Raw genomic sequence first — 17,231 nt, 5'->3', positions numbered from 1 at the left:
AGCTCTAATACTGAATGCATGCTGACACCTCCAATGAAGACTGTAAGATAGCAGTATGAAATCATTATGATTTTAATTGCATTTCTCAGGATTTTTGATGTTGAGTGTTGCTGGTTTTTAATGTCTCTTTTCCTGTGTGTCTTGTTTGGGTATCTTTCTGTTCCTATCTTTTGGCCTACTTTTATTTTGTGGGATTTCCCCATTTTCCCTTTTTGTGACAAATAGGAGAGCAGGGAAACAACAAAGATATCTGTGATATTTCACTTATTCTTCAATAATGTGAGTGTTTCCTGCATGGAATTTGAATTTGGAATACTGAGAGAACATGTTCTCATGTTTTCCTCAATTTCTTTACTATGCATAATGCAATAATCAAATACATTATACACATTTAAGATAAATGTATACTATTAACATAAGCTACCTCAATCTTAAGTGCAGACATTCAGTTACAAAGTAAATCCTTTTTTATATTATAGTGTTCGCCAATTTCCGTGAGTGTAAATACTTCCATAGCCAATGTCGGATCGCGAACATGATGTCACTGAACACGGAGTTGGGAAACATAGCCAGTACTGCACCACTGTATACTTTCCCCTCTTACAGGTTCAGTAGCCAAAAATAACTTTCAAGAATGCTGCCATAGTTGAATGATCATATGGTGACAGGTTTTGCATATTTTAAAATCACTTTATGGTTGTGCAGTAGACTTAAATTTTATGTATTTAATAAGTAAATGCCAATCTTCTGATACTTTGTGTATACCCCTCAAACCAGTTTCTTCCTGCCATTTTAATTTATCCTCAACATTAAAATTACTGATGTAAGAGCATATCCCACTTTTGAAAATATATAATTTTATTTATTTTTGATGGTGCTGGGTCTTCATTGTTGCACAGGCTTTTTTCTGGTTGTGGAGAGTGAGGGGTACTCTCTAGTTGTGGTGCACGGGCATCTCATTGCAGTGTGCTAGAGCAGGGCTCTAGGGCACTAGGGCTTCAATAGTTTTTGCATATGTGCTTAGTAGTTTTGGTTCCCAGGCTCTAGACCATAGGCTCAGTAGTTGTGACCTGTGGTATTTCCTGGACCAAGGATTGAACCCTTGTCTCCTGCATTGGCAGGTGCAGTCTTTACCACTGAGCCACGAGGGAAGCCCACTACTTTTGTGATGACTATTTTCAAATGTTTATATAAATGAATGACTATTGCGTCCTACCCCTTTGTGAGATCATTTATCATATCATATATTTTGTGTGTGTGTGTTTGTAACATCATGGCATCTGGATTGTGAGCAGTTCAAGAAACAGAATATCCCAGTCCTAGGTTCTATGTGGTGGACTGGTTGGAGGCACAGTGGGACAGATAGAAAAGTTGCAGGAGCCTGAACCCTGTTTAGTAGGAGTTTGCTTGCTCACTCCTGGCCCTTGAGCCTGGCAGAGTGAGGTCTGCTTTATCAGCTGCTGGTTTCCAGTGAGCAGGTTCACATACACCCCAGCCAAGGAGAAGACATGCTCTGGCTCCACTGACTGCATGCCCCAACATGTTGCTGGATCTGGTGCAGTCAAGACCAGGGTAAGGACTCGATTTGGGGGTGCAAAGGCAAGTCCCAGGGCAGAGCCCAGGTTGGGCTGAGGTGGCGATTGTTTGCAGTTACTCCATGGGTACATGAGGAGCAGCCCACATTTCTGACAGCTGCTTAGCCACAGTTTACCCACCCCAGCATACCTACAGAGAAACCACCCTGGCCCTGCCTCCTCCCTGTGGAACTGTGCCAGGCAGGGCTGGAGTGGCAGAAACTGGAGACACTGATCAGCTGTGAGAGATAAAGGGGTCTAGTCTTAAAGTCAGGATAACATATTAATAATCGCTTAGCCTGAATAGCAAACAAAGAGCCTAGAGACAAGGACAAAGACATCACAAGGTCCAGGAGAGACACATCACCGTGGTCAGACACAGTAGGCAGGATGTGGCGGTAGGCTTTTTTTTTTTTTTTTTTTTTTACTGGGGAGGATAGGGAGGTTACTTGCTTTAGAGGGAATTGAGGTGAGGTTGGCTCGTCAGTTGACAGGGAAACCAGGAAAAAAGCAGGCCACTTACAGTCTCTGAGAAACTCAATGTGAAGTAGTTACTATCTAATGACAAAAACAAGGACTACTGGGGCTAGAGCAAGAAGGTAGGTATTGACATATGAGGCTTTATTATTAAGTGAAAGTTTAGGCAGATGAGTAGGGGATAGGTGAATCAGACTGGTGGGGCAGGGGATGTACAAAGAGGAAGAATACAGCCGTTTTGGGTGTCCTGATTATCCATCATTGTTTCTCACTTAGTTGCACACCATCACTGACTATGCAGGCACGACAGCCTTTTCTGGGGGACCAAAATAAGTGTTTTCTCTCTTGTTCAGCTGTAGCAGGCCTGCCCAGTATCAACTTTCAACATTCCCAGTCAGAATCCGGTAGTCTTTTTTTCTTTTCCCTGACCATAATTTACAGATGACTGGAGCACTTCAGGTTGCATGCATTTCAAGAGCAATAAGATAATGTTTTCTTACTTGCAGTTACCAATGGCTGTCAGCTACATTATCACTACACTTCAGTGATCAGTATCATTAAAGACTTAAATTCTCTGAAGCACCCCCCTCTATTTCGTCATCGACTCCCCATCTCTTTAACGAGGACGGAGGCCCCCGACACGTGATTTCCCCGCGCTCCTCGCGGTGCTGCTTGGCTTTCCTCCTTGCACTTCCAGTGTGGCGCCATTCCTTGAGGCCCTGGCACTACATTACCCAGAAGGACTTGCGCTAAGGTGAGGCAGCTGCTACGTCGCTTCAGTCGTGTCCGACGCTGTGCGACCCCATAGACGGCAGCTTACCAGGCTGCCCCGTCCCCGGGATTCTCCAGGCAAGAACACTGGAGTGGGCTGAGCCCTTGAAAATTCAGAAGATGCGCATTTCCTGGATCCGGCAGTGTGACTTCCGGCGCGTCTATTTCGACGTTTTGTTTGTTGTTGAGACCGTGGGGCTGGTGATAAGCTCACGAGTGATGGGCAGTGAGGGGCCTAAGGCGGAAGCGGAGTCTTCGTGCACGCTGCACAGGGTCTGTTCTTAGTGTCGGGGAGGTCACCTGCGGCGAGTTATCGTACGGAAACCGACCTGGTCGCTCTCCTTTGGCAGCTCCGCCCCGCCCACAGGCTCGGATGGCGGCGGCTTCGCTGCGGGTGCCGCCTCAGGTAAACGTTCCGCCCTGCCCCCTTTCCCGTCAAAATCTGAATGCCCCGTGCGAGAGCGCCTGCTCAGGTCGCTTTATCCCAGGGCCCTCTTCCACGACAGGCGGCCTTCAGGGGTGGTGTCCTTATTTCCGAGGACCTGTGTCATGTGTGAGTGAGGCTTTGAGATGCAACTGAAGCAGGAATGTTGGGGAACCTGAGGCCCGTCCAGCTTCTGTGAGGAACAACGTTTGCGGGCAGGCTTCACCTGGAGTGGCAAATGAGAGGTTGTAATTTCCTGCTTAGACCTTCTGGAAGCGGTGAAGAGTTTTGAGCACAGGAGGGACGTCATCTGAATTTGGGTTTTTAAAATTAGGCTTCGAAACTGTTTAGTGAAAGAAAAGTCTGTTGGTTTGTGATGATTAATTTGAGGCAGAGGGAATTTCTGGCTTTTCCTTGCTCACAACTCATAAAGAGGTAGTACTGAGGATGGAGTCACGAAGGAGACCTTAGCCAGCCACCGTGCCATTACCAGGGCTCTGGTCCCAGGCAGAAGTCCTGGGAAAGTTTGAGCCCCTGGAACATCACCCAGGTCACCTTCCTCCATGGTCTGCCCGTTCCCACAGATTCCCAGGTCTGCAGAAGCACTTTTGGTAAATGGAGGTTGTCCCTGTCCCTCAATTATTCTCAAGCCCATGCACGCATTCTTTGTATTTGAGAAGGGTCTTAAGGCTCTTCACCTGCCATTCACCCAGACCCTTGGTTTGGGAACCCTGGAGAACTCCATGTTCAGGGTCCTGAATGCAGGTTGGGGTCTGTTGACGTGGTTCCTATTTTCCATCATCAATGGAAGGAAGTGTGGAACTGGTCACTTTTAATGTGAGGCTGAACTGGTTTAGGTAAGTGCAGGTTTGTTTTTTGTTTTTTTCTCCTGGTGGGAATAAACAGTAGGGAAGAGCAGGATTTTGGCTTGAAAGGACTACCCGTGTTTTCTGGAGCCAATGGGAAGGTCAGATCAAAGGAGGGAGGTTTTTTTTTTAACTCCAGGTTTCAGGAGGCCCCATCTGACTGGGCAGTGGGGGAGATGTGCGAAGAAGTTGGATGGTGGTTTTTTTGGGAGTGAGTTTGTTCATTGTTTTATTTGTCCCTATTGTACCAGGGCAGTGTGACCTTTGAGGATGTGGCTGTGTACTTCTCCTGGAATGAATGGTGTCTTCTTGATGAGGTTCAAATACGCCTGTACCTTGATGTCATGCTGGAGAACTTTGCACTTGTGTGCATGCTGGGTAAGGCCTACACACCCGCCTCGCTCCTCTGAGCTAGGCTCTGCCTTTTTCCTTTTCCCCTGGGGTAGGTATGTCCTTCTTACATATGGACCATGGGCACTACTTTCTCAAAATGCTGAGTTATGTCTGTGGTTAGTGTAGCTAGGAAGAGTGCAATCTCAGTGCCAGAACACCTGTATCCCCAAATTTGCAGCTGAGGATTCAGGGTCAGTAGTCTTTTCATTTTTTTGTTTTTATAATTTTATTAAAATATTCTGTTCAGTTCTCAATTTTATGTTAATTTTTGCTGCACAGCATAGCTACTAAGTTTTTTTAATACACACACATACACACAGATATATATATATATATTCCTTATTCATTTCCCTTACGGTTTATCACAGGTACTGAATATAATTTCCTGTAATATGACATCAAGACCTTGTTTATCCATGCTATGTTTACTAGTTTGCATCTGCCAATCCTATACTCCCAATCCTTCCCTCACTTACCTCCCTCCCACTTGGCAGACACAAGTTTGTTCTCTATTCCTGAGTCTGTTTCTGTTTTCTGTGTGTTTATATGTAGATATGTAGTATCATATTTCAGATTCCATAAAGAAGTGAAATCAAATGGTATTTGTCTTTCTCTTTCTGACTTACATCATTTGCAAATATTTTCTCCCAGTTTTTAGGTTGTCTTTTTTGGTTGCTTTTGTTTTGTTTTTAGAATTTTTTTTTTTTTTTTAATTTTTTGGTTGCATTGGGTCTTTGTTGCTGGGAGGATTTTCTCTAGTTGTGGTGAGCAAGGTTTACAGGTTGGTTCAGTACTTGTGGCCTGAGAGTTTAGTTGCCCTGTGGCATATGGAATCTTCCTGGACCAGGGATCTTACCTGTATCCCCTGCAGGTAGGTTCTTAACCACTGGACTTCCAGGGAATTCTTGATATGGATTCTGTTTGTTGATTTTTGAATGTTACATTATCCTTGTGTACCTTGCAATAATCCCAGTTGATCATGGTATGTAATTTTTTTTTTTTTTTACAGTTTTTGATTCAATTTACTGATATTTCATAGCATGTAGATCTTTTAGTTGAGGCATGTGAACTCTTAGATGCAGCATGTGGTATCTAGTTCCCCGACCAGGGATGGAATCTGGACCCCTTGCTTTGAGAGTTAGGAGTCTTAGCCAATGGACCACCAAGGATGTCCCTTCTCTTTCATTTTTTTCCCCTTTTCTTTCTTTTTTGATATTATTAATTTGTGTACTGCCTCATTTTCACAGACTGACTAGGATCCTTTTTATATTATTGGCCATTTTAAATAACAAGGTTTTTTGGAGCTTTGTTGATTTTTCTATATAGTAGTTTCATAAGGTAAAAGCACAGATAATTGATTTTAGGTCTCCTTTTGCAATATGTTCATTCAATGCTATAAATTGCCTTATAAACACTGCTTTCACTTATTTTGAGAAGTGTTGTGTTTATTTGAAAATACTTAAAAAAAGTTTTCTTCAGTTCAGTTCAGTCGCTCAGTCGTGTCCAACTCTTTGCGACCCCATGAATTGCAGCACGCTAGGCCTCTCTGTCCATCACCAACTCCTGGAGTTTACCCAGACTCATGTCCATTGAGTTGGTGATACCATCTCATCCTCTGTCGTCCCCTTCTCCTCCTGGCCTCAATCTTTCCCAGCATCAGGGTCTTTTCAAATGAGTCAACTCTTCACATCAGGTGGCCAAAGTATTGGAGTTTCAGCTTCAATATCAGTCCTTCCAATGAACACACAGGACTGATCTCCTTTAGGATGGACTGGTTGGATCTCCTTGCAGTCCAAGGGACTCTCAAGAGTCTTCTCCAACACTACAGTTCAAAAGCATTAATTCTTCAGTGCTCAGCTTTCTTTATAGTCCAACTCTCTCATCCATACATGACTACTGGAAAAACCATAGCCTTGACTAGATGGACCTTTGTTGGCAAAGTAATGTCTCTGCTTTTGAATATGCTGTCTAGGTTGATCATAACTTCCCTTCTAAGAAGTAAGCGTGTTTTAATTTCATGGCTGCAGTCACCATCTGCAGTGATTTTGGAAAAATAAAGTCAGCCACTGTTTCCCCATCTGTTTGCCATGAAATGATAGGACCAGGTGCCGTGATCTTAGTTTTCTGAATGTTGAGCTTTAAGCCAACTTTTTCACTCTCCTCTTTCACTCTCATCAAGAGGCTCTGTAGTTCTTCTTTGCTTTCTGCCATAAGGGTGGTGTCATCTGCATATCTGAGGTTATTGATATTTCTCCCGGCAATCTTGATTCCAGCTTGTGCTTCTTCCAGCCCAGCGTTTCTCATGATGTACTCTGCATATAAGTGAAATAAGCAGGGTGACAATATACAGCCTTGACGTACTCCTTTTCCTATTTAGAACCAGTCTGTTGTTCCATGTCCAGTTCTAACTAAAAGTTTTCTTAAGATTTCTTTTTTGGGACTTCTTCTTTGACCCATGTTTTATTTGAAAGTGTATAGTTTAATTCTCAAAATTTGGGGATTTTTTTTTTCAGCTATCTTTGTGTTACTTATTTTTTTTTTTTTGTCTCTCAGTCATGTCCAACTCTTTGCAGCCCCATGGACTATACAGTCCATGGAATTCTCCAGGCCAGAATACTGGAGTGGGTAACCTTTCCCTTTTCCAGTGGATCTTCCCAACTGTGTTACTGATTTTTGTTATAATTCCGCTGCGCTCTGAGAAAAGACATTGTATGATTTCAGTTGTTTCAAATTTGTTAAGGTGTTTTCTGACCTAGGATGTGGTCTATCTTGTGAATGTTATATGTCAGCATGAATAGACTATTGTGCTGATTTTGGATGGAGTATACTAGTAGTCTTTAGGTGTCCTTACATCCAGTTGATTGATGATGGTACTTTTCAGTTGAACAGCATCTTTACAGATTTTCTGTTTGCTGAATCTGGTCATTTCTGGTAGAGCAGTTTTGAATGAAGTCTTCAACTATTATATCTGTTTCTACTTGTAGGTCTGTTTTGCCTCACATTTAAATATTCTGTTGTTAGGCACATAAATGTTAAGGATTATTTTGAAATCTGAAAAATTGATCCCTTTATCATTGTGTAATTCTCTTTATCCCTGATGACTTTGTTTATGTTAAGTCAGCTTGGATATTAATATAGTAACTTTTTTTTTTTTAAATCTTTTCCTCTTTTTTTTTGGCTGTGAGACATGTAGGATCTTAGTTCCATGGCCAGGGATTGAACTTGCACTCCCTGCATTAGCAGTGCAGTGTCTTAACCACTTGGCTGGGAGAGCCACATCCAGTCCTTGTGTCCTGGGCATAGTGAGACCAACCGCTTCTTCAGTTTAATCCCAGTTCATGTCCTGAACATGATTCCATGGACTGCCTCTTTCATGTATCAGATGTACAGTTGTAATGATGTTATTCCCTCCAATAAAGTCAAACTGTTTGTTTTCAGGTTCTTGTCATGGAGTCCAGCATGCAGAGACATGTTCTGAACAGAATGTATCTGCAGAGGGAGCATCACAGATTAGGACTCTCAGGGCAGAATTGTCTCCTGAGAATACCCAGCCCTGTAAGATATGTGTCCCAGTCTTGAGAGACATTTTACATTTAGCTGAAGAGCAAGGAACAAATAGGGAGCAGAAAGAATACACGTGTGGGACATGTGGAAAACAATTCTATTTTACTGCCAATGTTCAGCAGCACACTGGAGTGAAATTCTGCCAGTGTCATATGGGAAGATCTGCATATTTGAAAAGCTGTACGATCCATGCAGCAAGGAATCTGTCTACCAGCATGGAGATTGGGAATGACTTCCTGGCCAACATAGGAGTTCAGAAACAAGCCACTAATACCAGGATGCCACGAAACAACAGTAAGGAGTATGATGCTGTTTTTCACAGTGGAAAAAGTCATCAGAGCTGGGGAGAAGACAAGATAGTCTCCAACCCCACAGACATACTTGTTCAGGATGAAGAAGCCCTCACTGGTGAAGGATTTTGTGAGTTCAGCAAATGTAGGGAAGCCCGCATCCAAAGAAATAGCCTTATTCAGCACGAGGAAGTTCATGCCAGAGAAAGGTCTTATGAATGCAGCCATTCTGGAAAATTTTTTGCCCACAAATCTGGCTTCCTTGCAGGTCAGAGATTTAACTCTGGAGGAACACTATATGCCTGTCCTGAATGTGGAAAGTCATTTAGCCAAAGGAGGTACCTCAGAATCCATAGAAAAATCCACACTGGAGAAAAGCCTTATAAATGCAGGGAATGTGGTAAATCTTTCATCCAAAAGGGGAGGTTAATTGACCATCAGAGAGTTCACACTGGCGAACGGCCTTATGAGTGCAGTGAATGTGGAAAGTCTTTTGTTGCTCTGCGTGGCCTCCAGTATCATCAGAGAGTTCACAGTGGCGAGAGGCCCTATGGGTGCAGTGAATGTGGGAAATCTTTTATCGCTAAATCTGACCTCCATTATCATCAGCGAGTTCATTCTGGAGAAAGGCCTTATGAATGCAGTGAATGTGGGAAATGTTACATTGATAAGCGAGGTCTTCAGTATCATCAGAGAGTTCACAGTGGAGAAAGGCCCTATGAGTGCAGTGAATGTGGGAAATGTTTTATTTTTTCAAGTGGTCTCCGGTACCATCAGAGAGTTCACAGCGGAGAAAGGCCCTATCAGTGCAGTGAATGTGGGAAATCTTTTATTGTTAAGAGAGGCCTCCAGAATCATCAGAGTGTTCACAGTGGAGAAAGACCTTATGAGTGCATTGAATGTGGAAAATGTTTTATTGATAGGTCACGTCTTCATCGGCATCAGAGGGTTCACAGTGGAGAAAAGCCTTATGAGTGCAGAGAATGTGGGAAATGTTTTACTGATAGGTCAGGCCTTCATCGTCATCAGAGAGTTCACACTTCTGAAAGGGCTTAAATGTTGGTAATCCTTTAGCCAGAGACAACTTCCACATATCCATAGGAAAATCCACACTGGAGAAAAGTCTTTTGAGTGCAATGAATATAATAAATCTTTTTTCCAAAACTGGAACATAATTGTACATCACAGAGTTCACGGTGGAGAAAGGCCTTACACCTGCACCGAATGTTGGAAATCCTTTAGCTGAAGGAAGTACCTCAGTACCCATAGCAAAATCCATAGTGGAGAAAAGCCTTATCAGTACAAGAAATATGATAAATCTTTTACCTGTAAGTACTGTTTCACTGGACATCAGAGAATTCATACTTTGCTGCTGCTGCTAAGTCACTTGAGTCATGTCCGACTCTGTGCGACCCCATAGACGGCAGCTCACCAGGCTCCTCCGTCCCTGGGATTCTCCAGGCAAGAATACTGGAGTGGGTTGCCATTTCCTTCTCCAATGCATGAAAGTGAAAAGTGAAAGTGAAGTCACTCAGGCGTGCCCGACTCTTAGCGACCCCACGGACTGCAGCCTACCAGGCTTCTCCATCCATGGGATTTTCCAGGCAAGAGTAATGGAGTGGGGTGCCATTGCCTTCTCCATTCATGCTTTAGAAAGGCCTTATTAGTGTAATGTATGTGGTGAGTCTTATATATTCTGTCTGGCTTCCATTATCATCAGGGCAGTCACAGAAGAGAAACACTGTATATGTGCAGTGAATATAGGACATCCTTTAACCAAGCCCACCAACTGAGTTCCTTTAGGAAAATCCACACTAGAGAAAACCCTTTGGAGTGCAAGGAATGTGGTCAATCATTTTCCTGAAAGTGCCACTTGATTAGCCATCAAGTAGCTCACACTAGAGAAAAGGCTTTATGGGTATCACAATACGGCTGGCAGTGAAATTGAGGGATTTGAGATAGTAAGAAGGTGGGACATACCTATGCCACAAACGGACACTTTCTAGAGGAAACTGAAGCACAGAGATGCTGTATCATGTTTGTGATCTCTTTGCAATGGATACGGATCTGGGATTTAATTCCAGGTTACCTGTTTCAAGATTTAGGGAGTCTGGTCATTTTACCCCCTCCTGCTCCCTCCAGGTTTGGATACTGAGATAACACCTTGTCCGTCCTAACATTTCTGCACCCCTCATCCCCTGCCTGATGAGCCCTGCTTATACCCTAGCCTCACGCTGATTATCATTTTTCTGAAAACCAACATTGATGACTTTCCTGTAGATTGTTCCATTTAGCTACTCAACCAAACCAGTGCTGTGATTCAGTTTTTATTATTGCTATTTGAGAAGGAAGGGGCGTCCATCTCAGAGAGGTAGAGGGCTTTTCATAAGGGCTCTCTCTTTCATGAGAGTGGTTCCTCTTCACTGCACATATACGCTGGTGGCTTTTCTGCTGCTCAGAGCAGGGAGTCTCCTGTGTTCCGACCAAGAACTATGCACACCTGATGGCTGCATCGCCACCAGGGGTTCCAGCTTCATTTCCACCTATGCACAATTCTTGCAAACACTGTCCCCTTGGGAAGTTCTTCACAGGACAGCAACACTAAGCCAGAGACTCCAGACTCACTCGTTGGGTCACTGCATTTTACACTGGCTTCACCACTTCAGGATGTGCCTGTTGTCCCATTATGCAGTTGACCCACTCATGTTCTAGGCAATGTGAGGAACACTGAAGAACTAAGTATCCTCTGTGGTCCTCACATAGCCTGGTCTCCAACGTTCTTCCTCTTAACCTCTGCGTGTCCTGTCACTGCTCCTCCTACCCCCACTCACTTTGAAAAATGGAAGTTGCCCAGTAATGATTGTTAATCAGTAAGAACTTGCCCCCCCTCCCCCATCATTAGGAAGCACAGTTGACGGACATTTCTAAAAAAATATTTTTGTTTAGAAACTTTCTTTACAGTATGTTGGTTTCTTTCATACAATGACATGAATCAGCCATAAGTATACATATGTACCCTTCCTCTTGACCACCCCCCCCACCCCCACCACTCCATCCCACCTCTCTAGGTTGTCAGAGAGCACTGAGTTGAGCTCCCTGTGTTACACAGCAACTTCTCACTAGCTATTTTACACATGGTAGTTATATATTTCAATGATACTCTGAATTCCTCTCACCCTCTCCTTCACCTGCTGTGTCCATAAATCTCTTCTCTATGTCTGTATTTCTGTTCTCTCCTTGCAAATAAGTTAATCAGTACCGTGTTTCTAGATTCCATATGTGTGCATAAGTAAACTATAATTTGTTGTCCTTTTTTGACTTTGTATAATGGGCTTTTAAGTTCATCCACCTCACTAGAACTGACACATGGATTACTTTTTATGGCTGCCTAATACTCTATACCGCAACTTCTTTATCCATTCATCTGTCAGTGAGCATCTTGGTTCCTTCCATGTCCTAGCTATTTTAATATTGCTGCAGTGAACATTGGAACACATATGTTTTTGAATTACGGTTTTCTCAGGGTATATGGTGAGAGTGGAAATTGATAAAAACATTATGGAGAACAGTATGTAGATTTCTTAAAAACTAGGAATAAAGCTACCATATGACCCCAAATTTGAACCTTATGTTAAAATCTAAGACTGGATGCATGCTGATACCTCCAATGATGACCATGTAACAGCAGTGTGAAATCATAATTTAATTGCATTTGTCAGGATTCTTGAGGTTGAGTGTTGTTTCTTAATATCTCTTTACCTATGTTGTTTGGTTCTTATCTTTTGTCTTCTTTTATTTCCCCATTTTCTCTTTTTTTGATGAATAGGAGAGCAGGTAAACAAGAAAGACATCTGTGAGAGTTCACCCATTAGCCAGTAATGTCAATGACGTCTGCACAGAATTTGGAATACTGAAAGAATATGTTCTCAGGTTTTCCTCAATTTCTTTAGTATGCATGATGTAATGACCAGATACATTATGCACATTTAAGATAAATCTGAATTTTTAACATATGCTACTTCAGTCTTAAGTGCAGACATTAAGTTACAAAGTAAGTTAAGGCCTATTTTATAATGTTTGCCGATTTCTGTGGGTGTAAATACTCCCATAAACAGTGTCAGATTGCCAGCATAATGTCACTTAACCTGGAGTTGGGGACCTTTGCCAGTAGCCCACCATTGTGTACTTCCCCCCTTTACAAGTTCAGTATTTCTACATATAATTTTAAGAATTTTACATTACTTGAATGCTTATAAAATGATAGGTTTTGGATATTTGTTTTAAACATTTCATGGATGTATAGTTGACTTAAAATAAATTTTACTTATTTAACATGTGCGTTTTGTACACCCCTTGAAGCAGTGTCCTCCTACCATTTTTAATTCATCCTCAGCATTAAAATTACTGATGCAAGAACATATTCTACTTTTTAAAATATATAATTGTATTTACTTACTTATTTTTGACCGTGCTAGATATTTATTCCTGTGCAGTCTTTTCTCTAGTTGCGGAGAGTGGTGGTTTCTCTTGTTGCACACTACCGGCTCTAGGTCATGGGCTTTGGTCATTGTTCCCAGGCTCTAGAGCGCAGGCTTACTAGTAGTGGTGCATGGGCTTAGTTGCTCTGGGGCTATGTGGGATCTTTCTAGACCAGGGATCAATCGAATCTGCGTCTCTTGCATTGGCAGGTGGGTTCTTTACCACTGAGCCTTGAGTGCAACCCACCGCTTTTGTGAGACTATTTTCAAATGTTTATATAAATGGAATGACTATTGGGTCCTTCCCCTATGTTATAGCATCTATCTTATCATGCACATTTTTTTTTGTTTTTGTAGCATCATGTACTTCTGTGTTTTTCAAATTTATAATCCCAGGTATGTCATTGAATACATAACTTCTTAGAATGCATTTGTAAACTAAGAGATCCCTTATGTAACTCCAGTAACTTTATTGCACATGAAAGTATTCTAAATATTGCTGCATGTTAGCCCAACAGGGGACACAGTGTGACAGAGTTTGAATGCTGACCACCCTTCATTGCGGCCTGGATCTACAAATTCATGTACCACAGCACAAAGGGAAATGAGAAAGAAGACCTTGTTGGGAAAATACAGTGGGAATTGCAGACCCAGGGCCAGAGAAACACACAAACACTCCAGAGAGATGTTGGGACAGGCATGTGAGATGGATGCCCAAAGTTCTGGGCTTGTTACAATATGGATGAAAGATTGAGTTCAATGTTGCCATAGAAATCAAATAGTAAGCATAGGAAATAGGTGTTTGATTAGGTATCAATATGGGAGTTATACTTGCTAAGTTGCCTTTATCTCTTGTTAGGCTTCATCAAGCCTGTTAAATATCAACTTTCTGCATTCCCATTCAGGCTATTGTAGACTTTTTTCTTAAATGACTTCAACACTTCAAGCTGCATGCATTTCAAGAGCAATAGGATAATGTATGTTTACTTCCAGTTACCAACGGATGTCAAATAGGGTTGGCTTCAAGAAGTCTGAGATTAAGTCTATAATACTTCAGTGATCAGTAGCATTAAAGGATTAAAATGCTCTGAAGCACCCTATTTCCGTTCTCTCATGGAGCCCCCATCCTCTTTAGAATTGTGGAACCACTCTCCTCCACCTCAGGTGATTTCTCTGCGATCCTCGTGGTGCCGCTGGGCCTTTTTTCTTGGGGCTTCCAGAGTGGGGTGCAATTGCTCGAGGCTTTGGCACTACATTACCCAGAAGATTTTGCGCTGAGGCCTTCAGCCAATGAAAATCCAAAGGCGATGCATTTCCTAGAGGCGGAACATCCGGTAGTCGGACTTCCGGTGTTTTGGTGGCTGACATTTTGGTCGCTACTGAGACTGTGGAGCTAGGCAGAAACTCCGGAGTGTGTTGTTGGAGAGGGAGATGAGGGGCTGAGGCGTAGTTGGAAGCTTTGTCCGTACTACGCAGGGTTGCAGACGTCGCCGTAGGCCGAGAATAACCGTGCCGAGTCCGACTCGGTTGTTCGAGTGTTGTCGCTCCGCCCACAGGCTACGATGGCGGCGGCTGCGCTGTCGGCCCCACATCAGGTAAACGCTTCGTGCTCCGGGTTCTCCCCTGCCCATTTCCTTACTGAAATACTGATGCCCAGAGTTAGAAGCCTGCTCAGGTCGCTTTATCTCAGGCCCCTGGTTCAGAACATGCAGGCCTTCGGAGGTGGTGTCCTTATTTCTGAAGACAAGTGTAATGTGTGGGTGAGGCTTGGATGCAGCTGAAGCAGGATCGTTGGGGGAATCTATAGTCCATCCTGTTTCTGTGAGGACCTAAGTTTGAGGCCAGGCTGCAGCTCGAGTACTAGATGAGAAGTTGTATTGTACCTTTCTTCTTAGGGCCTTGGGAGCCGTGGAGCTTTGAGCAAAGGAAGGACACGATCTAGTCGAGCTTTTAGAAGTTCTCCAAAGACTGTTCAGTGGAAGAAAAGTCTGTAGGGGGTGGTGAGTACTTTGAGCAGAGGGAAGTTGTGGCTTTTTCACGGTAGCATCTGGTAAAGGGTAGCACTGACGATGGAGTCACGGAGGAGAGGTTAGCCAGTCAGCTGAGGCTCCCTGGCCCTGGTACCAGGCAGTGGCCCTGGCATGTCCTGAGTCCCTGGAGCATCGCCCTGGTCACTCTCCTCCGTGGCCTTCGTGTTCCCGCAGATTCCCAGGGCTGCAGAAGCACTTTTAGTAAATGGAAGTTGTTCCAGTCCCTCCCTTGTTATCACTCCCAGGCGCTAATTCTCTGTATTTGAGTAAGGTCTTGGGGGCTCTTTACCTGCCATCCTACCAGTTTTTTGGTTTGGGGACCTTGGGAACCCCATGCCTGGGTTATTCAGTGCAGGCCTGTTCTATGGAGGAAGTATGGCACATTACTCCTGGAACCCGTGTCAGTCCATGGAAGTGCTTTGAGGTGAAACTGAGCTGGTTTAGGTAAGTGCAGGTCTCCTTATTTTCTGGTGGGAATAAGCAGCAGGGAAGAGCAGGATTTCAGCTTCAAATGACTGCCTGTGTATTCTGGAGGCAATGGAAAGTTCAGATCAGAGGAGGGAGATTTGCTTCCCGTTGTTTCTAGGGGGTTACATCTTACTGGGCTGGGAGATATGTGGCAAAATAGATCGTGGCTTTTCAGGAGTGAGACTGTTCATGGTTTTATTTGTTCGTGTTATACCAGGGCAGTGTGACCTTTGAGGATGTGGCCATGTACTTCTCCTGGGAGGAATGGTGTCTTCTTGATGAGGCTCAGATACAGCTGTACCTGGATGTCATGCTGGAGAACTTTGCGCTTGTATGCATGCTGGGTAAGGCCTGCACACCCACCTCTATCCTCTGAGCCAGGCTCTGTCTTTCTCCTTTCCCCCAAGAACAGCTCTTTACTGCTCACATCACTGCCTTCTGACAGTGGTGAGTTATGTGCTGTGGTTAGTGTGTCTACGGAGAGTGCATCCCTACTCCTTAGTGCCGAACACCTGTAGCCCCAAATTACAGCTGAGGATTCAGGGTCAGTAGTCTTTTTGTTTGGTATTTAATTTTATTGAATTACTGTTGATTTACAATTTTGTTTTAATTCCTGTTGTACATTAGATTCTGCTGGTTATCCATTTTAAATACAGCAGTACATGTCAGTCACAAACTCTCTAACTATCCATGCCCTTCTCCTTTCCCTTCTGGCAACAGCAAGTTCATTGTCTAAATCCTTGAGTCTGGTTCTGTTTCCTAAATAAGTGTGTATGTATCAGGTTTTTTTTTTTTTTTTTTTATTTCACTTAAGCGATATTATATTTATCTTTCTTGCCTGAGGTCCTTTCTCAATGACCTGGTTTAAAGAAGCCCTTCCCCAACACATACACACATTAGTCACTCTCTGGGATGTTATCCTGTTCCTAAAAGCACCTTTGAGGTGTCCTGGTTTGTTTGCTTACATGTTTATGATCTGCCAAGAGTGCTTTTATACCTGCTTCACAGCTGTGTTCACAGCCTGGGAAAGAGTGCCTACTGTATAATAGGTGCTCAATGTAATCTGGCACATCAACTGGTTGAAACGCTTTTCCAGTAAACAGATAGAAATACGATGTTTCTTCCCACAGAATACTTTCAGTTTTGGTTGATTTGAATCTATTCTAGTTTTCCTAAGTTTTTATTTTGTAATGGGTTATAGCTGATTAACAATGTTTGATAGTTTCAGGTGAACAGGGAAAGGACTGGGCCATTCACGTACAGGTATCTGTTATCCCCCAAACTTCCCTCCTATCCAGGCTGCCACATAACATTGAGCAGAGTTCCATGTGCTGTATAGTAGGCCCTTGTTGGTATTCATTTTAAATACAGGAGTGTGCACATGTCCACCCCAAACTCCCTAACTATCCCTTCTTCTAGTCCTTCCTCCTGGCAGCCATTCTCTGACTCTCTGTTTTTCAACTTCATTTGTATCATTTCTTTTTAGATTCTACATATAAGGTATGTCATAACTATTTCTCCTTCTCCTTCTGACTTAACTTCTCTCAGTATTGACAATCTCTGGGTCCATCCATGTTGTTGCAAATGACATTATTTCATTTGTTTTAGTGGCTGAGAACTATTCCATGGTATATAAGCACCACATCTTCTTCATCTATTCATCTGTCGACATTTAGGTTGCTTCCACTTCTTGGCTATTGTAAACATTACTGCAAGGAATACGGGGGTGCATGTATCCCAGACTATGTTTTTCTCTGTATACATGCCCAGGAATGGGATTGTGGATCATAAGGTAACTCTTATTTTAAGGAACCTCTGTAGCGTTTTCCATAGTGACTGTACCAATTTACGTTCTCACCAACAGTGTAAGAGGTTTCCTTTTTCTCCACATTCTCT

General features: G+C 43.1%; 2 protein-coding genes across 4 annotated transcripts in view; both read left to right on the top strand.

The window, feature by feature from the left end:
• The first annotated feature begins 2,496 nt into the window (after positions 1-2,496).
• LOC102409673 (zinc finger protein 211) lies at positions 2,497-9,664 on the top strand. Its single transcript, XM_006067238.4, has 3 exons — positions 2,497-3,228; positions 4,364-4,490; positions 7,944-9,664. The coding sequence occupies exons 1-3, from the start codon at positions 3,196-3,198 to the stop codon at positions 9,413-9,415; spliced, it is 1,632 nt and encodes a 543-aa protein (XP_006067300.3). The 5' UTR covers positions 2,497-3,195; the 3' UTR covers positions 9,416-9,664.
• Positions 9,665-9,880: 216 nt separating this feature from the next.
• The window catches only part of LOC102409997 (zinc finger protein 883), a 45,124-nt gene continuing 37,773 nt past the window's right edge, over positions 9,881-17,231 (top strand). The window contains exons 1-3 of one of the 3 annotated variants that reach the window (XM_045163399.1): positions 9,881-14,432; positions 14,733-14,837; positions 15,553-15,679. In XM_045163399.1, the coding sequence (XP_045019334.1) occupies positions 15,580-15,679 (100 nt within the window). In that variant the 5' untranslated portion in view covers positions 9,881-14,432; positions 14,733-14,837; positions 15,553-15,579. The remainder of the gene's footprint in view (positions 14,433-14,732; positions 14,838-15,552; positions 15,680-17,231) is intronic. The other 2 variants (XM_045163398.1, XM_045163400.1) reach the window with 2 other exon arrangements.

This window comes from Bubalus bubalis, chromosome 18 (genome assembly GCF_019923935.1).
Source record: "Bubalus bubalis isolate 160015118507 breed Murrah chromosome 18, NDDB_SH_1, whole genome shotgun sequence".
NCBI lineage: Eukaryota > Metazoa > Chordata > Mammalia > Artiodactyla > Bovidae > Bubalus > Bubalus bubalis.
The sequence above is the reverse complement of the archived record's forward strand: the minus strand, read 5'-3'. Positions and strand labels throughout refer to the sequence as shown.

Coding starts and splice junctions, on each gene's coding strand:
- LOC102409673 (XM_006067238.4), top strand. CDS start 3,196: ATGGCGGCGGCTTCGCTGCGGGTGCCGCCTCAG. Junction 3,229..4,363: donor CGCTGCGGGTGCCGCCTCAG/GTAAACGTTCCG, acceptor CTATTGTACCAG/GGCAGTGTGACCTTTGAGGA. Junction 4,491..7,943: donor TGCACTTGTGTGCATGCTGG/GTAAGGCCTACA, acceptor GTTTGTTTTCAG/GTTCTTGTCATGGAGTCCAG.